The sequence below is a fragment of the Dermacentor andersoni genome, chromosome 3 (genome assembly GCF_023375885.2).
Source record: "Dermacentor andersoni chromosome 3, qqDerAnde1_hic_scaffold, whole genome shotgun sequence".
Classification (NCBI taxonomy): Eukaryota; Metazoa; Arthropoda; class Arachnida; order Ixodida; family Ixodidae; genus Dermacentor; species Dermacentor andersoni.
Genome location: NC_092816.1, coordinates 171065816 through 171091631, shown reverse-complemented (window position 1 = coordinate 171091631; position 25816 = coordinate 171065816). Strand labels below are relative to the sequence as shown.

At 44.9% G+C, this 25816-nt stretch overlaps 1 protein-coding gene across 1 annotated transcript in view; it reads left to right on the top strand.

Moving 5' to 3' along the window:
- The window catches only part of LOC126524469 (uncharacterized), an 83819-nt gene that overhangs the window by 33671 nt on the left and 24332 nt on the right, over nucleotides 1-25816 (top strand). The window contains exons 5-7 of the mRNA XM_055067326.2: nucleotides 8238-8437; nucleotides 9624-9945; nucleotides 12908-13231. Of these exons, the coding sequence (XP_054923301.1) occupies nucleotides 8238-8437; nucleotides 9624-9945; nucleotides 12908-13231 (846 nt within the window). The remainder of the gene's footprint in view (nucleotides 1-8237; nucleotides 8438-9623; nucleotides 9946-12907; nucleotides 13232-25816) is intronic.

Below are 25816 nucleotides of genomic sequence, written 5' to 3'. Positions count from 1 at the left end.
AATATCTCTTGACTGCAACTGACTCACCGACGTGCACACGCTGCGGTGAGAACGTAACCGTCCTACATGTCCTCATTTAATGTCCCGAACTTCACCGAGAGCGAGTAGCTCATTGTAAGGAAATCTACACACACCATATATCACCCCATCCCTCGATGTTCTTATCAGCGGATGCACTTTGTAACTTTAAAAGAGTGCATAAATATCTTGGTCAAACTAACTTTCTAGATATCATCTCATTCCATCCTAACCATCAGATTGTGCCTCACAGGTGAGGTACAATCTGATGCACAAAAGTATGTCCGAGCTCTCTTGCACTTCTTGCGTGAGCAAGAATTGTACAGAAAGGGACTCAGTCAATCCACAATAATTTACCATGTGCGCCTATAACCAACGCATTTAAGACTTTATATTTATCTTCATAATTATTTTAGAATTTATTCACTAGTATTTATAGATTTGTCTTACGTGAAAGCCTCTATACAGCCTCTATTTTAAGTCATAGCACTAAACCCACAATTTTACTAAGCGAGAACACATGTACTGGTGCTCTTTGGCCTTAGATGCCCTTGCGCCAATAAACTTCAATCATCGTCATCATGACTTGTTGGTGAATTCTTGCTCTGCCGGAAAGCAGTTGGATGCTTTTCGTTGTTCGTGAATTACGATTTCTGAAGTCTTTCTCTCACTCTCACCAAATTTTCTTCAGCTTGTAAGGAGAAAATTTCATTAGGGTAGTATTGGACGCAAACCTTCACCAAACGCAATTTCTTGTATCTTAGAGATTCAAAATTTCTCTGCTTTTTCTTTCTCAATCGTTAACAGTGGCCCTCTTATCCTTACGCCCGGATTCCTCACGTTTTCAACGGAGAGGAATATCCAAGCAGTGATGATCATACTTTTATCAAGATTGCTAGTGCGGGAAAGGTCGAGCAAACATGTGTTCTTGGTTGTCACCAGCAACATTTTCGTTTCATCTCGTTTTCTCACGAGCCTTGAACACTTCCGTTGGCCATAACAAGACTTTCTTAATGAGCCACTCGGGTCCAATCCACCAAAGTTAAGTATTAAGCCACGTGCTAGTGAATTTGCGGGGTTGTGTTCTGATGGACATTATCGCCACTGACCCGGTAAACTCAGGTCTTGTATTTATTTTACCCTGTTCGATACGAAGGGCTTCCATTTAGCAAAATCTGAGTTTATCCACCCAAGAACGGCTATTGAGTCAGACTAGAAGTGCGTTTCCTAGTCTGTCGATGTGCATATGTGTTCAGTCTGCATGACTCGTGCTGCCGTCAGAGCTCCCAACAGCTCATATCGCGGAAGCCTTAACTCTTTCAGTGGTGCCACTCTTGATTTCGCAATCACCAGTCTTGTTGTTACTTCTGAATTTTATGCCTCTGTTCATGGATAAATCGCAGCTCCGCATGCCAATGTGCTTGTATCTGAAAAAAAGTAAAACATCGAAGGTTGGTCGGCAAACCGGTTCTGCAGTAGCGATTACACGTGGAATACGTATCATGTTCAATAGACGAAGATCCTTGCACCATCTTGCCCAAGAGTCACAAATTTCAACTGGAAGATGGTCGTCCTAATGCAGCTTTTTCTTCCACAACTGTTACAAAATTAATTTGGCTATCACTGTGAACGGAGAAAGAAAGCCGTGTGGGTCGTAAATTTGAGCTCCTGTATTTAATACATACGTTTTTGTTGTTGCGAGGGATGACACCAGTTGCATAATTTCGGAGGTGTCAAATCCCTATATAGTTATCATCTTCCGGTAACCAGAGAACTCTTAGTATTTTCTTGGATTTAGAAACCGTTAACTGAATATCGTCGTTAACGTCTGTTTCTCCTTCTTCACTGAGATGTTGCCTAATTGTGGAATTTGTTGTCCATTTACGCAGATGCACTCCCTCTTCATTGATGACTAGCTGCATTATTATAGAGCAACAAAGATGTCTCCGTCGTTTTTGCTCCTGCCACAAAGTCGTTGACAGAAAACGGTGCTGTTCGTCGACTCGTCATCTCTTGATCTTCTCCCTTTGTATTCTCAAAGCGGTGATGAAGTGTGCCACTTAGAAGAAACGGACTTGATGCAGCTCCGAAAGGTACACGATTCATCTTCCACATGGCTTGTCTTGGCAATTCTTCTCCTTGCTTCTAGGGGCTTTCGTGCCAAAAATACCGAAGTGCAATGCGGTAAAAATCAGCGAGGTGAATTTCCGAAAAGGAAGCCTTCTCAATGTCAGCCGTAACTGCAGTGTTGTAGGCTTGGCGCATTAAAATAAGTTGGATCACCGATGGATTCAGATTTGGTTCTGCATGAAAAAAATTGTTTAAAGACATTCTATCAGGCCTGCACGAAGAGGCGTCAAACAATACGTGTTTTTTTTGTTTCTCTTTTGTTGTTGATAGCTGCCCTGTGTGGTAAATAGTAAACACGTCCGGTACCTTCCTTAATGGGTACTCGTTCCGCAGTCTTCTTCTTATTCTACTTGATCATCATCATCATCATCAGCCTATTTTATGTCCACTGCAGGACGAAGGCCTCTCCCTCCGATCTCCTGTTACCACTCATGCGCCAACGGATTCCAACTAGCGCCCGCGAATTTCCTAATTTCATCGCTCACCTAGTCTTCTGCCGTCCTCGACTGCCTTTCACCTATTCTGTAACCCTAATGGTCCAACGGTTATCTAACCTGCGCATTGCATGACATGCCCAGCTCAATTTTTTTCTCTTAATGTCAATTAGAATATCGGCTATACCCGTTTGTTCTCTGATCCAAACCAATCCTTCAAATTCATATTGTCGTATTGATTTGTCATATCGCGTCAACAACTCTTTGTTCTTGAGAAGTCTTCGTGTCAGCTTAACAAACCGGTCCTTTCCTTCCTCTATATTGCTGTCTAGTTCATCAGCGTTATCCTTCCAAGGGAAGCGAAACTGATCACTTCTGTCAATTTTCTTCACAGTTATATTCTTGGATAACTGTACCTGACGTTGTCGTATCTTTTTATGGTAGTATTCTCATGGGATCCGCATTCCATAACACTTCGAGGTGTTTTGAAGTGTCTTCATCAAGACTGCAGATTTGCACAACGACGTTCGTCACATTGTTGGTGCGTGTTTTTCTGACAGCTTCAAAACTTTCGATAGAACCCTGCGAAGTCCAACTAAACTGTTTCTACACTCTAAAAACAAAGAGAGTTGCGGGCACTATCTTCGAGGGAGCATCTACTTGTCCCATATTTCATTCTTTTCGAGAGTAGATCGACCCTCTTTGAGAGAGAGCAGGCTAACTCCTTCTGACAGTGTTTCGTAACTTCATCGCGAGGGAGTGCTAGTATTCTTCCGCAAAGTGCTAATACTATCTCTCCAAAGGGGTAATAGTACTCCCCCAGACCGAGTGCTTCTACTCCTCCCAACCAAGTACTTCTACTCCACCAAGCGGAGTGCTTCTACTCCCCCAAACAGAGTGCTTCTACTCCTTCAAAACAGAGTGCGAGTACTCTTCCCAATAGTGTGAAAGCACGGTGTAGATTCATGGTCACGTTAGAATCGCAATACTTACATGTGGGGAATATTTCCTTCCTTCATAAACAGCTCCTGCACTTATGCTTGAATGGGATGTAATCTGTAGTCGCCGAGTTACTCAAATGAAACATTTCCTCTCTTGAAAGGTCAAAACCTTTATTGATCGGTCGCAAGACAAACTGAACAATAATTGCAAAAACATAATGACAAACACATAAAATCAGATTACAATGATGCCCATGAACTTAGAACACATCTTCTGATAAAACATAAGTATGTTCTCTAATGTTTCATCAGAATTACAGTGTAGCAATATTCGTTAATTTCACTTGGCTCCTTCTTTTCAAAAATAAAGTATACTATGGAAAGCTAAACATAGAAGAAACGTGTGCAAAGTCAGAGTATTGACACTATGATCGAAGAGAAATATGCGCCACATAACTGACCAGCAAACACATTTCTATCACAAAACGCGTGCATTTATGTGGCAGAGGTTACGAGATGAGCTGCTAAGCATGGGGCTGGTAATGTAGATAAATTGTGCAAGGAACGTTTTTTGTGTGCCATATTATAACACAGCAGCTCATTTGATAACGTCCTGTACAGCGTATGGATGTTCTTGACCGAGAGTACAGTGCATTTAGAATTGTATGTTCTCATGTGAGGCCGCAGGTCTAGATAGCTTTGCTTATATTTCACATCATGTTATTCATATATGGGCTACACCCCACTCTTTCTAAGTGTGTCTTGTCGTAGTTCTGCAGCAATATCCTGCCCGTTCTCAAAGCGGTACAGAGGCGTATCATATTTCCTCTTCGGTTGGCCTTTTCGCGAAAGTAGTTTCCTGGTGCTGTTGGGATTCATCCGTTACACTTCTCATAAATAAATAAAATTAAATTTACAATATTATGTAGTGTGTAGCAGATGAGCATAAAACTGCTAGGAGCATTGGCATTAAAATCCTGCGCATCAAATTTCTTGCCATATATGGTAACTTTTCATTCCCATTACGGTAAGAATGCTATACTTCTGAGGTGCAGCTTGCATAATTACGTGATCAATTATTGTGGCTCGTTGAAAATGCAATACAACTAAAGTATAGCATGACTTCAGATGTGAAGCAAAAATAAGATGTGATGAATATGATGCATCAAAGGCGGCATAAGCATAAGTCCAGGCAGGGAAGTGCACGAAAAAGGCAAACAAAGAAGCAAATCATAAATTGAGGAAGGCACCATCCTGTTTCACATATCCCTTTCATGCAGGTGGATTTTGCATGCGACTTTGCATATACTTGCACAGTGAAGCAACTACCTGAAACCAAAGCTGTTTTCCTGCTGAAGTGTTTAGGATGTGCTAAAGTAAGAAATATCGAACTTCACAGAACCATCGTCTCAAAACAAGTACATATGTGTCTGGGAAGGTTAATACATCGCCTCACTGTGCACTCTATCTTAAGTCAGGAAATTTACCATGTGCCAAAATGCTTTAATGTTATTTTCTCTTATAAAAAATGTCTACGGAAGCCATGGAACTAAGGGGCTTTTGCTTAACGCTATATGTTCACATCCGCCAATCGATGAGCAAGTGTTCTACTCAGATGCTCTCAGTTCTTTGCATTGAACACATCTCTCCCTCCACTAGCATACTTCGTTGGCAAGTAGATTGAGTCACCCTAATAAATATATCAAATAGCTGCCAGAGGCTATCATATGACTATTTCACACCAGGAGAAACCACAATTTTACATTTTGAAAATAATTTTCAATTCCAAGTGACTCTCCGGCTTCTAAGACGTAAAGTGTGCACCAAGGTGTACACAGTTAAGGGAACAGGGTAGGCAAATTTTCCGAAAAAAATCGATTTTTTGTTTTTGTGTAATTTAAAATCTCTATTCTTTCCTTAACATGACCCAGTGTTTCATTTGCGCGTACGCGAAATATTTACCTCAAAATCAACATTTTTCGAAACCTAGGCGGCATCCAGCCACGCCCCCTTTGACACATGCTCGGGATCTTTGCCTCTCCTAAACTGAAAAAAAAAATTTTTTTTCACCGCCTATTTTTCGTCACGCTTAGCGGAATGGCTGTCACTCATCTGGCAACAGTGAAACCTAGCTAGCATATTTTATTTAGCCAAACGAATCCTAAGACGCAGCTGGATTACTCGCAACGCGCGGCGTTTTGCTCGTGCTTTGGCGTGTTTTCGCGGACAATCGAATTTATTTATACTTTGGTGCTGGTTATTTAGCGGTAATGCAATGACGAAGCCAAAGAAGTGCTTCAGAAAACGTATCTTCCACGGAAACCGGCATAAGTCGACCTCCAATGACGCCAATTCTCCGCAACACAATCCAGCAGTGGGCGCCGCGGCCACCACGTGAGCGTCTGCATCGAAGCTTTCGCGCTCGGCGGAACGCTCGAAGCGGAACGCCGGTGTTTCAGCAGCTCTCAAAGCCTGAGCTTCTCCAGAAATGTCTCCATGGAAAAACTCAGAACGCGAATGAGGCGTTCAACAACGTTGTATGGGAGCGCGCTCCGAAGAATGTCTTTCTTGGCCTCAAGACGCTGAAAATATCAACAATGGATGCTGTGCTAACTTTTAATGACCGCAGCATTGCTCGATCCGACATTTTGAGGTCATTCGGAGTTTCTCCAGGATGGTTCACAGTCCAGTGGTTGCGCGAAGTTGACAGGCGGCGACTGTACTTTGCAGAGAGGGCTACACCACTGGTAACTAAGGAGGCCCGGAAAACAAGGCAGCTAGCACAGAAAAGAAGTGTTGACGATGGAGGGGACTACCAGGCTGGTGGCCATTGAAAAAAATGCGCCAGAATTTGTTTCTATAGTCCTATATTGCAGTAAAGCTCTTTCTTCCACTTCAAAGCCAATTATCTCAAAACACCAAATTTTGCTGCATTTGACCCTTTTTTTTCAGAAACTACAAGAGCTATGGAGAAAATATTTTCCAGATACTGAGCTAACATTACAGAAAGTCTACTGAACCAGGATTATAGATATCCCCTTAGGGGATTTTTGTTTACAGGCTATTTACTGCAGATTTTGGCTCTAAAATTTAGTGGGTCCAGTAAAAAAATGAAAACAAAAAAACTAATCTTTAAAAAGAAATAATCCTGGTTCAGTAACACTGCCTAACATTGCTGATTACAATGCCACCAAGTTTAATGTTCTAGCCCCAGCAGATCACGAGAAAAAGGGTCACGAACATAGCCTAAAATGCATGGCAAGAATAGGACCTACCCTGTCCCCTTAAAGGCCCTAATTGCTCCTTGCTTTCGCTTCGAGAGGCACGAGCGGTTCTAATGAACTGGTCTCATGAGCATGCAAGTAAACGATAATGACTTCTTAAACATGGGATTGTCTTCCCCCAATGCTTCCCCTTTCTGGAAGCTCTTCGGAAGGTAGCTCTTCGAAGACCTAAATTTGTGAACGTTTGACAGGTGCTCATTTTTGTGCACACAACACTCGTAGTGATCCCAAAACGAACACCAGCTTTGAACGCTCCCATAGAATTTGGTGATCTACAGTTTCGGCAGTTTGACAGTAGCTTGGAATTGTTTGTTCTGTCCACGAGTTTCGCGTTCAGTGCTTGGCACAGGCGCTCGAGTATCGCTTACGGACTTCTGCATTTCTTGTATGCGTCTGAACGTTAGAGTTCGCCAACCATATCGGTATTTGGTAGCTGTCCACGCTTTCGAGTGCCGATTCAAATTGCGCGTCCTCTAGCAATTGCTGAATTGTGTTATCTAATCCCCGTAGAGCTGCCTCTTTCGTTAGTATAACGTTTAGGTTGTCTTGCAGCTCACCAACAGTATTGTGGCAGATGAGATCAGCAAGGTGAGGTCGTTGTTGACTTTCGTTATCCCAGCCCGCAGTGCACTCCGCTTCCTCTTTTGGCGATCCATGCTCGCGGCGGTAGCGGCAGGGAGCGCGGAGGCCTAGTTGCTGTCCCAGGGTCGGATAGTAGTGGAAGAGGATGCCGGTTCTGGACTTCAGTGGACATCCTTCGTGAGGGCAGCTTCTTGAAAGCCCAGGTCAGGTCTCGTCGTTGGAAGTCGGGTTTCGGGCACCATACTTTTCGGAAATACAGAAGTCGTAGACCCGTCTACTACACGTTCGGTATCTATTAGAACAGTGAAGAAGAAGAAGCAGGGCATGTGCCAGGAGCGTTAAGAAATATTTTTTTTTCTTCTTTTATATGAATCTCCAGCAGGTGGAATTCAAGAATGCTTGTGTACTAAGATTTAGGATCACGTTAAAGAGCGCTGGGTGGCCGAAATATTATTCCCAGTCTCCCACTGCTGCTTGCATCATAATCATGTAGTAGTTTGTGAACGCGAAACTCCAATTTAAATTTTCTATCTGTCTTGGGATATACCAAAAAGCTGTGTTGAGGAGAGAGAAAGCACTACAGACATTCATGGGACAAATAACATGTCACCGGATAGGCTCAGCTGGGCGCCTCCGGGTTCACGTGGAGTTGCATGGATCACGTTGCTCACCGCATTTATTTGAGCCACTTCCACAAAGCTTCGCATAGCATAGGTTAAAGGTGCGTTGCATATGCTGTATTTTTGTTTTTACCGGAGCATGAATAAAAGCGAGCAGTATGGTGCCGCACTTCTCAAGCATAGCGTAGACCAGCATGTTAATGAAACCATCGGTAAACGTATACGCAGCGCCCGCCGGACCCCATGTCCGTCAAACCCGTGGAGTACGAGCAGCCCAGCCGAATGAGCCAGGAGGAGTTCTGCAGGCAAGAGGTAGAGCCTGATCCTGGCACCGGGTACAGTGGGCAACTGCCAACGACGCCGGTTTTCAGCATAGGGGGAAGCAAACGAATAGCGCTTCGCCACGTTTTGTGCCACCTGGACACACAGTGAGTACTCACTGCCTCATTTTCTTTCATGTAACGCGCTAGCACAGCTAAAATTTGTGGAGACTGTCGCGAGTATATTAAATTCGTGGCTGGTGTATTACATCATTTTACAGTGCGTCGATGTAACCTGGCATTTGTGCGCACTCTGTAGCATGGGGAGTTAGATGACACAGAAACAAGTAATATAGCATACATTGTGAGGAATTAAAGCTCACGTTGCTTTGACCGGAACAGTCAGAACGTGACCAGCGCAACGTTCCTTACACAAACTGCAATGATTCCCGAGTTCCGTTACGCGGAATACTTCTACAAGAACTAAGCTGCCAAATGGTTGGCATTGAAGGCAGTAGTAAATATGATGTCCAATGTAGTTCAATTAAGAGAGCTTGCAAAGAAGGAGATGTCAGTCGTAATTACAGCCTTGTCACGGTTCCGTTTGAGATATGCGCGGAAAAAGCATTGTAGTGACATTACTAATGTATTCAATTTTGTTTTTTTCGTACTACGAGCTAGCTTCTCACCGATTTCAGCGTGAAATAGTCATGTGCCCTGAAGCTAGATAAACTGATGCGAGATTTCCCCCTTCGAGAATGGCTTTGCAAGTCTCAACCTCATAAACTTGCAAGTCTGTCTCGTAGTCTCGCAATTCTCAATGAAAAATAGAATTGACATTATTGAATAAACTTTTAGAAATGCAAGTTTGGTTTGTGTCCGCGTTAATTTTGCGTTATTACCCCATAGCTTCGTACGAACTAGCTCGATCAAATTGCCTGTTATGGTATAATGGAAAGCGCGAATCATGAACTACTTAGAATGCGCAACGTGGTTTTAACAGCACATTTTATATTTCCTCTCTAATATATCGAAATTGTCTCCTCCCCCAGTATTTGCACGACCCCTTTTAAGCACTCGAACAGGACTGACTACAGTAAAACGATACTGATGATCTTTTAGAGGCCATTTTTATTCGAACAATATGTATCGTACTGCTTGGGACTTTGCCACCTTTGATTTGTTGTTGAAGTGCATAGAAGCGATGGAATATACGTGAATTCATGCCCTCATTGTTTAACCCACTTCGTCATGGTCCCCTGAATAGGCCTGCAGTATCAGCAACTAAACACATAAGTGGATGAAGAAACAATACAAACGCGTTTCGCGATCAACCAGGCGCCGTCTGGCGCAGGTACGGGAGGTCCAAGGCGCCCTACCTTATTTCACTGCTGCCGACGCCTTTCTGCTCGTCGCTGGTGCTCACCGGATACGCGGTCGATGCTCATAACGTCCACATCATCTGGCGGCCCATAAGTGGCGACCGCTATCGCCGTAATTTCCGGACCGCCCGGGAAAAGAAGCAAATCATGCACGATAACGTGGAAATGAGCGTGTATTATACCATTGGCGGACGACGAGAGGACAGCCGGAACTTGTCCTTGGTCGCCGAAGATTCCGCCACGCAAGATCGTTTCGTGAAGAACGTCAAAGGGCAGATCTACAGAGATAATGCGGTACGTGACATTTTTCCCGCCGGCTTAACTCGAAGCGTAAACTACAGTAAAGTGTGGCGGAAGCATGGTGCAAGAAAGGAATGGTGAAATGATGGTTCACACGTTTTGAACCGTCTCAGCGGTCGCCATGTTTCCACAACGCAAGCAACTGGAATATGTTCTCCCTTTCAACCGCGCTTCAGAAATCCTGAAACGCAATTAAGAAATCAGTGAAAATTACCTTGAAGATGAGCACTAAGATGTTCGAGAACTGACATCTTGCGATAAGGCTTCCCAAAGTGCTTAAACTTTAATTTTGGCGCTCAGAAAAGAAAATAAAAAAAAGTTTGCGGTGGGTTTTATTAAAATCATCTTGCGTTAGAGCAACTCACACATTGCGCTAGCATGGCAGTTTATAAAAAAGGAGAAAAAAGTAGCAACTTCGGTATCCATTCTGGTACATGTGGTTGTTCGCCAGTGTTTGATGATTTAGTGCTTAGCGATTCAAACGTGATACGCGAACCGCAAGGCAGCCGGCACATTTAACCAGATAGCGTTAAGGGCCCCGTTTTGCAGAAAATCCGGTGTTGGCGTTCCCGTGACCGAAAATTCCCGTATATGTTTAGGTACATGTATATGCCACGCCTTGCTATATGACATGCAGTATATGCAGGTTCCATTTCCATACCATTCTATCGCTACAGTTGCTCATACCTTGTCTTACATTCTTGGCCAAGTTTTTACTCGGACTTTCCAGAATGTCAGCCCACAAACAAACGTCATAAAACACAACACCGACAGCGCGCTCCTTTTATGTTAAATCTTCTCCGAATAAAATAGTAAAAGTGCGAAACAGTAACAGAAGACTGAAAATTATGTAAATTTTCTTTGCGCGGCTTTTCGCCACCTCCGGGATCGACCCACGCAAGACGCCGCGTTTCTACCCGAAAGCTCGCATTCGTGTATAGCGCTCGGCGTAGCGTTTCCCGGTAAACATTACGGTTACGCAAGCTGCAGTCGTCGGGAAATATGAGAAGCAGTCAGTGATCTTCGAATGCTATCGCGTTTCGCTCTTAAAGGCGAAGCTTGAACGTCCTCGAATATTTTGCGCCACCGGTGGGCGCTTGGTGATTGAGCTGGCTGGGGGGGTGGGGGGGGGGGGGTGATGCAGAATGCAGTCATAGTGTATCACAAAGGGCTTTGCTTACGTGTGATACAAGAAATGCACTAGTTCGGTGTCTTCAGTGCCCACTAGTTACGGAAAAGTGTACCGGCGGGCACGTGCTCCGCGTGTCCCGTTTCAATCGCTGACCACTGTACGTGTAGTGAAGAAGTACCATGAGCAGCGGACACACGAAATGTGTTAGGTGTACATCACTTCTGGTGATCGTCATGCGTCATCTTCCACTTTCTTTCAACAAAGAGAATAGGTATCCCTACTCCCATGCATGTGATTCACTGTGCTTGCCTGTTCATGCTATGCATTTTTGTTTTTGTTTCGCGATCTTGTTGTTTACATCACTTCTGTCACGTGTTTAGAGTTCTTCTTTTTTGCCGATTCCTGTTGTAGTCTTTTACAGGCGTCCTCCTATTGGTCTGCCTCAAGTTTTGCAACTGTTCTCTTTTTTGATAAAGTGTGACAGTCTGCTTGTTTATTTTTGACCCCTTTTCGTTACTGGTAAAAGACATGTTTTTTACCGCAATTGAACACTCACAAAAGGAAGACGCATAAAGACAACACGGGCGGCACTTCCAACTGATTTATTTTGAGCTGTGACCCAAGAATATATATATACATACAGCCATGCGCTGGCTGTTGACAAATCTACGTAACTCAGCGGCCAAACAATCTAGTTTCCGATTTATAGAGCACGATAGATGTATCACTAATGCAATTTGTACCTTTCTCTTTTATATAGTAGGCTTCCATCAGCTAACGTGCTGTTTCAAATCTACTTCTGCCAAGAATCCTAATCTCAGAAAACCGTGGTTTGCACATGCAGGCCTTGCAGTGCGCAGGCAAATGTGCCACGCCATCTTTCATTAGATTTAGTTCGTGTTCCCTGGCTCGTTCATTTATGCAGCGTCCAGTCTCCTATATAGGACTTGCCGCACTCAAGGGGAATTTCATACACCACGCCTGTAGCGCATCTCCCGTAGGACATGCTATGCTTCTTGCCACAGCCTTGCAAGCCGGTCTCCTCGCGTGTGGTTTCCGAACAGAGTCGACCCAGTTTGACGACCCAGTCTTTATGTGTCTTCCTTTTGTGAGTGTACAATTGCGGCAAAAACAATGTCTTTTAGCAAGCACCAACTAGGCCAGCAAGCTGTTCTGTTGCAACATATTTTCTTACTGGGCAGCCGAGTCGCTTATACAGTGGGTCCCAGCTACCGTTTGCCAAAAACTTCAACGAAAGATAAAACATATTCAAGAAACAAGGTGCCCGATGCAATTACAAATCCTATAGGGTTCGGTCGTCAGAGGTCTGCCGACCGAACACAGTGGCTCTTGAAATCGTACCGTTCACCGTTTTTCTTAAAATAATTTTGTTTTTGCTCAGCAGCTTGGCTAACCTTAGCTTGGACACCCTATAGATAGCGTAGTGTGTTTTGTGTTATCGCTACGTTAGTGCGCCCTTCTCTTTAATGGAAGTAATACTGCAGGTAAAGCGCTAAGCGCACGAAACTATACTAAACGCTGCAGTCGTAACAGACGCATGGCATTGTAGGCCTTCCGGTATAAAAGAACGAACAGGACAGTTGTCATGAAAGTGGATAGTTGCTGTCTTGCGCACAACTGCTGTAAAAACCTCACGACATTGGGCGGTATAGACACCGGAAAGTGTACGAAAATAAGTAGGAACTCCGGCGCTACCCTTCGTGGAAGCACTATAGCCGCACTTTGAAGCCGTTTGCAATACTGCACACTGCACGCTATAAAGTAATCACCACTGAAAAATACAACCGGTATTGCTACCAACAGGGCATACACATCGACTGGAACTACCCGGGCGGCGGATGTAGTGTCCGTGGTTCCGCAAGGGACTTCTTGCAGATCATCGAGAAGATGCACCGCGCCAACATATCACTCATGATCAGCGTACCACCGGACGAGAGCCGGATACAGTTATACCACCTCAGTTACACGGCGACCCTGGTGCAGTTCGTGATTGTGAAGACACACACACTCGTCAGACCCGGCATTGTCACCTGCAACGGGGAGCGCGTGTCCGCTGCCAGAATATTCAACAAGGTCATCGAGCCTATAAGCACAACTTTGAGACACAAGTTCGGATACAGCATGTCCGTGAGTATGCGCTACACACCGTGGTCATCATCACTGTGATCATTACCATCGTCATGTTGAAGAACCCAGATCCACTACCAACATTGGAGTAAGGAATGCCGGCCCTACCTAAAATGCCTCTCGCTCAACACTCCACCTACACGTCTCCGCCTAATGCCGCCGATACTACGGTGAATTATCTCAGGAAACTGCTTAGGTAACACCGTACGTGCAACTATTGTCGGGTATTCTTGGTACCAAAACATCGAATGGCCCATTGAGCGATAAAGCCGACGTCTGTGGCAGCAAAACGGCGCATAAAATGTTACTGGCTGCGACGTCACGTCATGTGCGTGCCTCGATGGAGCAGGGCTGGTGGAATAGAACAGCGAAAACAGAAAGATAGCAGGGCTGGCTACCGCGCCAGGTGCTGCGGGAGGGGTTCGCCGCGACGCCCACGTCGCCCTCGCTCTACCTTCCCGAAGCCTGCGTTATTCCTGCGTTCCTTGTCCGCGCAACGTCTCGCGTGCGATCTAACTGCGCCTCAGTAATCTCTACAAAGAAATTGAAATATGTAGAAAAACGGAATAAAATCCAAAGGAATAGCGTTGGCTGTCATCATCATCATCAGCCTAGTTACGCCCACTGCAGGGCAAAGGCCTCTCCCATACTTCTCCAACTACCCCGGTCATGTACTAATTGTGGCCATGTTGTCCCTGCAAACGTCTTAATGTCATCTGCCCACCTAACTCTCTGCCGCCCCCTGCTACGCTTCCCTTCTCTTGGAATCCAGTCCGTAGCTCTTAGTGACCATCGGTTATCTTCCCTCCTCATTACATGTCCGGCCCATGCCCATTTCTTTTTCTTGATTTCAACTAAGATGTCGTTTACCCGCGTTTGTTGCCTCACCCAATCTGCTCTTTTCTTATCCCTTAACGTTACACCCATCATTCTTCTTTCCATAGCTCGTTGCGTCGTTCTCAATTTCAGCAGAACCCTTTTCGTAAGCCTCCAGGTTTCTGCCCCATATGTGAGTACTGGTAACACACAGCTGTTGTACACTTTCCTTTTGAGGGATAGTGGCAACCTACTGTTCATGATTTGAGAATGCCTGCCAAACGCACCCCAACCCATTCTTATTCTTCTGGTTATTTCAGTCTCATGATCCGGATCCGTGGTCACTACCTGCCCTAAGTAGATGTATTCCCTTACCACTTCCAGTGTTTCGCTACCTATCGTAAACTGCTGTTCTCTTCCGAGACTGTTAAACAGTACTTTAGTTTTCTGCAGATTAATTTTCAGACCCACCCTTCTGCTTTGCCTCTCCTGGTCAGTGAGCATGCATTGCAATTGGTCTCCTGAGTTACTAAGCAAGGCAATATCATCAGCGAATCGCAAGTTGCTAAGGTATTCTCCATCGACTTTTATCCCCAATTCTTCCCACTCCAGGCCTCTGAATACCTCCTGTAAACATGCTGTGAATAGCATTGGAGATATCGTATCTCCCTGTCTGACGCCTTTCTTTATAGGGATTTTGTTGCTTTCTTTGTGGAGGACTACGGTGGCTGTGGAGCCGCTATAGATATCTTCCAGTATTTTTACATATGGCTCATCTACACCCTGATTCCGTAATGCCTCCATGACTGCTGAGGTTTCGACTGAATCAAACGCTTTCTCGTAATCAATGAAAGCTATATATAAGGGTTGGTTATATTCTGCACATTTCTCTATCACTTGATTGATAGTGTGAATATGGTCTATTGTTGAGTAGCCTTTACAGAATCCTGCCTGGTCCTTTGGCTGACAGAAGTCTAAGGTGTTCCTGATTCTATTTGCGATTACCTTAGTAAATACTTTGTAGGCAACGGACAGTAAGCTGATCGGTCTATAATTTTTCAAGTCTTTGGCGTCCCCTTTCTTATGGATTAGGATTATGTTAGCGTTCTTCCAAGATTCCGGTACGCTCGAGGTTATGAGGCATTGCGTATACAGGGTGGCCAGTTTCTCTAGAACAATCTGACCACCATCCTTCAACAAATCTGCTGTTACCTGATCCTCCCCAGCTGCCTTCCCCTTTTGCATAGCTCCTAAGGCTTTCTTTACTTCTTCTGGCGTTACCTGTGGGATTTCGAATTCCTCTAGGCTATTCTCTCTTCCACTATCGTCGTGGGTGCCACTGGTACTGTATAAATCTCTATAGAACTCCTCAGCCACTTGAACTATCTCGTCCATATTAGTAACGATATTGCCGGCTTTGTCTCTTAACGCACACATCTGGTTCTTGCCTATTCCTAGTTTCTTCTTCACTGTTTTTAGGCTTCCTCCGTTCCTGAGAGCCTGTTCAATTCTATCCATATTATAGTTCCTGATGTCCGCTGTCTTACGCTTGTTGATTAACTTAGACAGTTCTGCCAGTTCTATTCTAGCTGTAGGATTAGAGGCTTTCATACATTGGCGTTTCTTGATCAGATCTTTCGTCTCCTGCGATAGCTTACTGGTTTCCTGTCTAACGGCGTTACCACCGACTTCTATTGCGCACTCCTTAATGATGCCCATGAGATTGTCGTTCATTGCTTCAACACTAAGGTCCTCTTCCTAAGTTAAAGCCGAATACCTGTTCTGTAGTTTGATCCGGAATTCCTCTAGTTTCCCTCTTACCGCTAACTCATTGATTGGCTTCTTGTGTACCAGTTTCTTTCGTTCCCTCCTCAAGTCTAGGCTAATTCGGGTTCTTACCATCCTGTGGTCACTGCAGCGTACCTTGCCGAGCACGTCTACATCTTGAATGATGCCAGGGTTCGCGCAGAGTATGAAGTCGATTTCATTTCTAGTCTCACCATTCGGGCTCCTCCACGTCCACTTTCGGCTAACCCGCTTGCGGAAAAAGGTATTCATTATACGCATATTATTCTGTTCTGCAAACTCTACTAATAATTCTCCTCTGCTATTCCTAGAGCCTATGCCATATTCCCCCACTGACTTGTCTCCAGCCTGCTTCTTGCCTACCCTGGCATTGAAGTCGCCCATCAGTATAGTGTATTTTGTTTTGACTTTACCCATCGCCGATTCTACGTCTTCATAAAAGCTTTCGACTTCCTGGTCATCATGACTAGATGTAGGAGCGTAGACCTGAACAACCTTCATTTTGTACCTCTTATTAAGTTTCACAACAAGACATGCCACCCTCTCGTTAATGCTATAGAATTCCTGTATGTTACCAGCTATTTCCTTATTAATCAGGAATCCGACTCCTAGTTCTCGTCTCTCCGCTAAGCCCCGGTAGCACAGTACATGCCCGCTTTTTAGCACTGTATATGCTTCTTTTGTCCTCCTAACCTCACTGAGCCCTATTATATCCCATTTACTACCCTCTAATTCCTCCAATAACACTGCTAGACTCGCCTCACTAGATAGCGTTCTAACGTTAAACGTTGCCAGGTTCAGATTCCAATGGCGGCCTGTCCGGAGCCAGGTATTCTTAGCACCCTCTGCAGCGTCACAGATCTGACCGCCGCCGTGGTCAGTTGCTTCGCGGCTGCTGGGGACTGAGGGCCGGGGTTTGATTGTTGTATTCATATAGGAGGTTGTGGCCAAGTACTGCACCAGGGTGGCCAATCCTGCTCTGGTGAGAGAGTGCGTTACCGGTTCTGGTCACCGGGATCAGGCCGCACTCCAGGCCTGTTTGTGCAATTTTCTCAACACACGTTTTTTTTTTTTTTTTTGTATTTTCCGGTGGAGAATAGCGCGGCACCGGGATTTGAATCACGGTCCTCTTGCACTGGAGACGGATACTCTACCGTCCCCGTAGGAGTTAAATTAAAAATTAATTGATGGGGTTTTACGTGACAAAACCACTTTCTGATTATGCACGCCGTAGTGGAGGACTCCGAAAATTTCGACCACCTGGGGTTCTTTAACGTGCACCTAATTCTAAGTACACGGGTGTTTTCGCATTTCGCCCCCATCGAAATGCGGCCGCCGTGGTCGGGGTCCGATCCCGCGACCTCGTGCTCAGCAGTCTAACACCATAACCACTGAGCAACCACGGCGGGTCCCTCAGGAGTTGTACGCCTCATTTAACCTACAGTGGTGCCCTACTTGGTCAGTCAAGGTGGACCAATCTGAGCTCGGTTATACCGCATGGATGGCACTCGGCTAGAGAACCTGGTATTTATGACCTGCACATGTGAGTGTGAGGCCATAAATATTTGAAGATCTATATAAATATATATATATATTTTTTTTTAGGAGGGTTCCCGTACAGTGATAAAATAAAGGAAAAGACATTAAAAGAAAGAAAAAAAAGAAAAAAAAAGAAAGAAAAAGGGGCAGAAAAAAAAAGGAACATAACAGGTGATTTGAACTCGTGACCCTTCGATGTTGCCCAGAAAGATAGCTCAGTCGGTTGGTTCGTCAGGTCCCAGGCTACTTTCAAGCGCCACAGCTCCTGCTCCGAGCCTCACACTTACGTGAAAAGAGACTCATGTTGTCCGCGATAGTCGGTTTATTCCGAGTAGTTGGAAGGCATACTTTCTAGGAAAAATGGCCGCTCAAGGAGAAGAGCCAACTCGAGCGGCTTTAGAGGCTAGGAAAACTGCCTTAAAATATTTAGACTTGAGGGAAAGCTTCGTTAACAAACTATAACACGGAAATCAGCACTCGAATACGACGAGAGAAATTACTGAGACGTGGAAAATTCCCTTGAAAAAAAAAAATCTGGTTTGCTAGGCAAATGCTTGTATGTATTGAACCTCTTAAAAGATGAGGGGTGAAATATGCGCTCACCGAGAGGGCATCTTCGGCACGAGACATCCCCAAGGCACCTTACAGAGATGTGGAGAGCTTCGCGGCCGGAACGAAGCTTCCCTTCTCCGCCGGCCAAGAGGGGGAAACGCGCTTTCCGATCGCTCAAGGTTGCGCGGACAAAGCCTAACTCTAGCGTCTAGGAAAAGCTTAACCAGGTGCGATGGCGGCACGCATAGCGTGGGAAGCTAGCCGCCAGAATAACTATACCAAGGACTGCTGCTGATGAGGGCGAAATACCTTCGTGTAATTATAATAACCCTAATAGGACTACTTTCGAAAAAAGAAGGAAACGGCCCAGAGGGCTATACTACGAGAGCTATGACTGATAGTTTTCTCTCTCTCTCTCTCTCTCTATATATATATATATATATATTCATCTCATCTATGGGATCGCATGCGCGCGCTGTTTCTTTGTCTCTGCGTGTAGTACAGTGAAGAGAGCCAGTTTAAGGGCGGAGAAGAAGAAAGAAGAGAAAAGCAAAAACTGCAGCGCCGTGGTTTTAAAGCGCACCCGTGGTAGAGAAGCGGAATGCGATATAAGCGTGCGTAGCCATGATACGCACACGACAAACTGCCTTAATATATTTAGACTTGAGGGAAAGCTTCGTTAGCAAACGATAGCACGGCAATCAGCACTCGTATATAATTATAACCCTAATACTAATTGTAAATATTCATCTCATCTATGGGATCTAATGCGCGCGCTGTTGCTTTGTCTCTGCGTGTAGTAGTTGAGAGAGCCAGTTTAAGGGCGGAGAAGAAGAAAGAAGAGAAAAGCAAAAACTGCAGCGCCGTGGTTTTAAAGCGCACCCGTGGTAGAGAAACGGAATGCGATATAAGCGTGCGTAGCCATGATACGCACACGACAAACTGCCTTAATATATTTAGACTTGAGGGAAAGCTTCGTTAGCAAACGATAGCACGGCAATCAGCACTCGAATATAATTATAACCCTAATACTAATTGTAAATATTCATCTCATCTATGGGATCTAATGCGCGCGCTGTTGCTTTGTCTCTGCGTGTAGTAGTTGAGAGAGCCAGTTTAAGGGCGGAGTAGTTGGAAGGCATACTTTCTAGGAAAAATGGCCGCTCAAGGAGAAGAGCCAACTCGAGCGGCTTTAGAGGCTAGGAAAACTGCCTTAAAATATTTAGACTTGAGGGAAAGCTTCGTTAACAAACTATAACACGGCAATCAGCACTCGAATACGACGAGAGAAATTACTGAGACGTGGAAAATTCCCTTGAAAAAAAAAAATCTGGTTTGCTAGGCAAATGCTTGTATGTATTGAACCTCTTAAAAGATGAGGGGTGAAATATGCGCTCACCGAGAGGGCATCTTCGGCACGAGACATCCCCAAGGCACCTTACAGAGATGTGGAGAGCTTCGCGGCCGGAACGAAGCTTCCCTTCTCCGCCGGCCAAGAGGGGGAAACGCGCTTTCCGATCGCTCAAGGTTGCGCGGACAAAGCCTAACTCTAGCGTCTAGGAAAAGCTTAACCAGGTGCGATGGCGGCACGCATAGCGTGGGAAGCTAGCCGCCAGAATAACTATACCAAGGACTGCTGCTGATGAGGGCGAAATACCTTCGTGTAATTATAATAACCCTAATAGGACTACTTTCGAAAAAAGAAGGAAACGGCCCAGAGGGCTATACTACGAGAGCTATGACTGATAGTTTTCTCTCTCTCTCTCTCTCTATATATATATATATATATATATTCATCTCATCTATGGGATCGCATGCGCGCGCTGTTTCTTTGTCTCTGCGTGTAGTACAGTGAAGAGAGCCAGTTTAAGGGCGGAGAAGAAGAAAGAAGAGAAAAGCAAAAACTGCAGCGCCGTGGTTTTAAAGCGCACCCGTGGTAGAGAAACGGAATGCGATATAAGCGTGCGTAGCCATGATACGCACACGACAAACTGCCTTAATATATTTAGACTTGAGGGAAAGCTTCGTTAGCAAACGATAGCACGGCAATCAGCACTCGTATATAATTATAACCCTAATACTAATTGTAAATATTCATCTCATCTATGGGATCTAATGCGCGCGCTGTTGCTTTGTCTCTGCGTGTAGTAGTTGAGAGAGCCAGTTTAAGGGCGGAGAAGAAGAAAGAAGAGAAAAGCAAAAACTGCAGCGCCGTGGTTTTAAAGCGCACCCGTGGTAGAGAAACGGAATGCGATATAAGCGTGCGTAGCCATGATACGCACACGACAAACTGCCTTAATATATTTAGACTTGAGGGAAAGCTTCGTTAGCAAACGATAGCACGGCAATCAGCACTCGAATATAATTATAACCCTAATACTAATTGTAAATATTCATCTCATCTATGGGATCTAATGCGCGCGCTGTTGCTTTGTCTCTGCGTGTAGTAGTTGAGAGAGCCAGTTTAAGGGCGGAGTAGTTGGAAGGCATACTTTCTAGGAAAAATGGCCGCTCAAGGAGAAGAGCCAACTCGAGCGGCTTTAGAGGCTAGGAAAACTGCCTTAAAATATTTAGACTTGAGGGAAAGCTTCGTTAACAAACTATAACACGGCAATCAGCACTCGAATACGACGAGAGAAATTACTGAGACGTGGAAAATTCCCTTGAAAAAAAAAATCTGGTTTGCTAGGCAAATGCTTGTATGTATTGAACCTCTTAAAAGATGAGGGGTGAAATATGCGCTCACCGAGAGGGCATCTTCGGCACGAGACATCCCCAAGGCACCTTACAGAGATGTGGAGAGCTTCGCGGCCGGAACGAAGCTTCCCTTCTCCGCCGGCCAAGAGGGGGAAACGCGCTTTCCGATCGCTCAAGGTTGCGCGGACAAAGCCTAACTCTAGCGTCTAGGAAAAGCTTAACCAGGTGCGATGGCGGCACGCATAGCGTGGGAAGCTAGCCGCCAGAATAACTATACCAAGGACTGCTGCTGATGAGGGCGAAATACCTTCGTGTAATTATAATAACCCTAATAGGACTACTTTCGAAAAAAGAAGGAAACGGCCCAGAGGGCTATACTACGAGAGCTATGACTGATAGTTTTCTCTCTCTCTCTCTATATATATATATATATATATATATATTCATCTCATCTATGGGATCGCATGCGCGCGCTGTTTCTTTGTCTCTGCGTGTAGTACAGTGAAGAGAGCCAGTTTAAGGGCGGAGAAGAAGAAAGAAGAGAAAAGCAAAAACTGCAGCGCCGTGGTTTTAAAGCGCACCCGTGGTAGAGAAACGGAATGCGATATAAGCGTGCGTAGCCATGATACGCACACGACAAACTGCCTTAATATATTTAGACTTGAGGGAAAGCTTCGTTAGCAAACGATAGCACGGCAATCAGCACTCGTATATAATTATAACCCTAATACTAATTGTAAATATTCATCTCATCTATGGGATCTAATGCGCGCGCTGTTGCTTTGTCTCTGCGTGTAGTAGTTGAGAGAGCCAGTTTAAGGGCGGAGAAGAAGAAAGAAGAGAAAAGCAAAAACTGCAGCGCCGTGGTTTTAAAGCGCACCCGTGGTAGAGAAACGGAATGCGATATAAGCGTGCGTAGCCATGATACGCACACGACAAACTGCCTTAATATATTTAGACTTGAGGGAAAGCTTCGTTAGCAAACGATAGCACGGCACTCAGCACTCGAATATAATTATAACCCTAATACTAATTGTAAATATTCATCTCATCTATGGGATCTAATGCGCGCGCTGTTGCTTTGTCTCTGCGTGTAGTAGTTGAGAGAGCCAGTTTAAGGGCGGAGTAGTTGGAAGGCATACTTTCTAGGAAAAATGGCCGCTCAAGGAGAAGAGCCAACTCGAGCGGCTTTAGAGGCTAGGAAAACTGCCTTAAAATATTTAGACTTGAGGGAAAGCTTCGTTAACAAACTATAACACGGCAATCAGCACTCGAATACGACGAGAGAAATTACTGAGACGTGGAAAATTCCCTTGAAAAAAAAAAATCTGGTTTGCTAGGCAAATGCTTGTATGTATTGAACCTCTTAAAAGATGAGGGGTGAAATATGCGCTCACCGAGAGGGCATCTTCGGCACGAGACATCCCCAAGGCACCTTACAGAGATGTGGAGAGCTTCGCGGCCGGAACGAAGCTTCCCTTCTCCGCCGGCCAAGAGGGGGAAACGCGCTTTCCGATCGCTCAAGGTTGCGCGGACAAAGCCTAACTCTAGCGTCTAGGAAAAGCTTAACCAGGTGCGATGGCGGCACGCATAGCGTGGGAAGCTAGCCGCCAGAATAACTATACCAAGGACTGCTGCTGATGAGGGCGAAATACCTTCGTGTAATTATAATAACCCTAATAGGACTACTTTCGAAAAAAGAAGGAAACGGCCCAGAGGGCTATACTACGAGAGCTATGACTGATAGTTTTCTCTCTCTCTCTCTATATATATATATATATATATATATATTCATCTCATCTATGGGATCGCATGCGCGCGCTGTTTCTTTGTCTCTGCGTGTAGTACAGTGAAGAGAGCCAGTTTAAGGGCGGAGAAGAAGAAAGAAGAGAAAAGCAAAAACTGCAGCGCCGTGGTTTTAAAGCGCACCCGTGGTAGAGAAACGGAATGCGATATAAGCGTGCGTAGCCATGATACGCACACGACAAACTGCCTTAATATATTTAGACTTGAGGGAAAGCTTCGTTAGCAAACGATAGCACGGCAATCAGCACTCGTATATAATTATAACCCTAATACTAATTGTAAATATTCATCTCATCTATGGGATCTAATGCGCGCGCTGTTGCTTTGTCTCTGCGTGTAGTAGTTGAGAGAGCCAGTTTAAGGGCGGAGAAGAAGAAAGAAGAGAAAAGCAAAAACTGCAGCGCCGTGGTTTTAAAGCGCACCCGTGGTAGAGAAACGGAATGCGATATAAGCGTGCGTAGCCATGATACGCACACGACAAACTGCCTTAATATATTTAGACTTGAGGGAAAGCTTCGTTAGCAAACGATAGCACGGCAATCAGCACTCGAATATAATTATAACCCTAATACTAATTGTAAATATTCATCTCATCTATGGGATCTAATGCGCGCGCTGTTGCTTTGTCTCTGCGTGTAGTAGTTGAGAGAGCCAGTTTAAGGGCGGAGTAGTTGGAAGGCATACTTTCTAGGAAAAATGGCCGCTCAAGGAGAAGAGCCAACTCGAGCGGCTTTAGAGGCTAGGAAAACTGCCTTAAAATATTTAGACTTGAGGGAAAGCTTCGTTAACAAACTATAACACGGCAATCAGCACTCGAATACGACGAGAGAAATTACTGAGACGTGGAAAATTCCCTTGAAAAAAAAAAATCTGGTTTGCTAGGCAAATGCTTGTATGTATTGAACCTCTTAAAAGATGAGGGGTGAAATATGCGCTCACCGAGAGGGCATCTTCGGCACGAGACATCCCCAAGGCACCTTACAGAGATGTGGAGAGCTTCGCGGCCGGAACGAAGCTTCCCTTCTCCGCCGGCCAAGAGGGGGAAACGCGCTTTCCGATCGCTCAAGGTTGCGCGGACAAAGCCTAACTCTAGCGTCTAGGAAAAGCTTAACCAGGTGCGATGGCGGCACGCATAGCGTGGGAAGCTAGCCGCCAGAATAACTATACCAAGGACTGCTGCTGATGAGGGCGAAATACCTTCGTGTAATTATAATAACCCTAATAGGACTACTTTCGAAAAAAGAAGGAAACGGCCCAGAGGGCTATACTACGAGAGCTATGACTGATAGTTTTCTCTCTCTCTCTCTCTATATATATATATATATATATATATTCATCTCATCTATGGGATCGCATGCGCGCGCTGTTTCTTTGTCTCTGCGTGTAGTACAGTGAAGAGAGCCAGTTTAAGGGCGGAGAAGAAGAAAGAAGAGAAAAGCAAAAACTGCAGCGCCGTGGTTTTAAAGCGCACCCGTGGTAGAGAAACGGAATGCGATATAAGCGTGCGTAGCCATGATACGCACACGACAAACTGCCTTAATATATTTAGACTTGAGGGAAAGCTTCGTTAGCAAACGATAGCACGGCAATCAGCACTCGTATATAATTATAACCCTAATACTAATTGTAAATATTCATCTCATCTATGGGATCTAATGCGCGCGCTGTTGCTTTGTCTCTGCGTGTAGTAGTTGAGAGAGCCAGTTTAAGGGCGGAGAAGAAGAAAGAAGAGAAAAGCAAAAACTGCAGCGCCGTGGTTTTAAAGCGCACCCGTGGTAGAGAAACGGAATGCGATATAAGCGTGCGTAGCCATGATACGCACACGACAAACTGCCTTAATATATTTAGACTTGAGGGAAAGCTTCGTTAGCAAACGATAGCACGGCAATCAGCACTCGAATATAATTATAACCCTAATACTAATTGTAAATATTCATCTCATCTATGGGATCTAATGCGCGCGCTGTTGCTTTGTCTCTGCGTGTAGTAGTTGAGAGAGCCAGTTTAAGGGCGGAGTAGTTGGAAGGCATACTTTCTAGGAAAAATGGCCGCTCAAGGAGAAGAGCCAACTCGAGCGGCTTTAGAGGCTAGGAAAACTGCCTTAAAATATTTAGACTTGAGGGAAAGCTTCGTTAACAAACTATAACACGGCAATCAGCACTCGAATACGACGAGAGAAATTACTGAGACGTGGAAAATTCCCTTGAAAAAAAAAAAATCTGGTTTGCTAGGCAAATGCTTGTATGTATTGAACCTCTTAAAAGATGAGGGGTGAAATATGCGCTCACCGAGAGGGCATCTTCGGCACGAGACATCCCCAAGGCACCTTACAGAGATGTGGAGAGCTTCGCGGCCGGAACGAAGCTTCCCTTCTCCGCCGGCCAAGAGGGGGAAACGCGCTTTCCGATCGCTCAAGGTTGCGCGGACAAAGCCTAACTCTAGCGTCTAGGAAAAGCTTAACCAGGTGCGATGGCGGCACGCATAGCGTGGGAAGCTAGCCGCCAGAATAACTATACCAAGGACTGCTGCTGATGAGGGCGAAATACCTTCGTGTAATTATAATAACCCTAATAGGACTACTTTCGAAAAAAGAAGGAAACGGCCCAGAGGGCTATACTACGAGAGCTATGACTGATAGTTTTCTCTCTCTCTCTCTATATATATATATATATATATATATATATTCATCTCATCTATGGGATCGCATGCGCGCGCTGTTTCTTTGTCTCTGCGTGTAGTACAGTGAAGAGAGCCAGTTTAAGGGCGGAGAAGAAGAAAGAAGAGAAAAGCAAAAACTGCAGCGCCGTGGTTTTAAAGCGCACCCGTGGTAGAGAAACGGAATGCGATATAAGCGTGCGTAGCCATGATACGCACACGACAAACTGCCTTAATATATTTAGACTTGAGGGAAAGCTTCGTTAGCAAACGATAGCACGGCAATCAGCACTCGTATATAATTATAACCCTAATACTAATTGTAAATATTCATCTCATCTATGGGATCTAATGCGCGCGCTGTTGCTTTGTCTCTGCGTGTAGTAGTTGAGAGAGCCAGTTTAAGGGCGGAGAAGAAGAAAGAAGAGAAAAGCAAAAACTGCAGCGCCGTGGTTTTAAAGCGCACCCGTGGTAGAGAAACGGAATGCGATATAAGCGTGCGTAGCCATGATACGCACACGACAAACTGCCTTAATATATTTAGACTTGAGGGAAAGCTTCGTTAGCAAACGATAGCACGGCAATCAGCACTCCAATATAATTATAACCCTAATACTAATTGTAAATATTCATCTCATCTATGGGATCTAATGCGCGCGCTGTTGCTTTGTCTCTGCGTGTAGTAGTTGAGAGAGCCAGTTTAAGGGCGGAGTA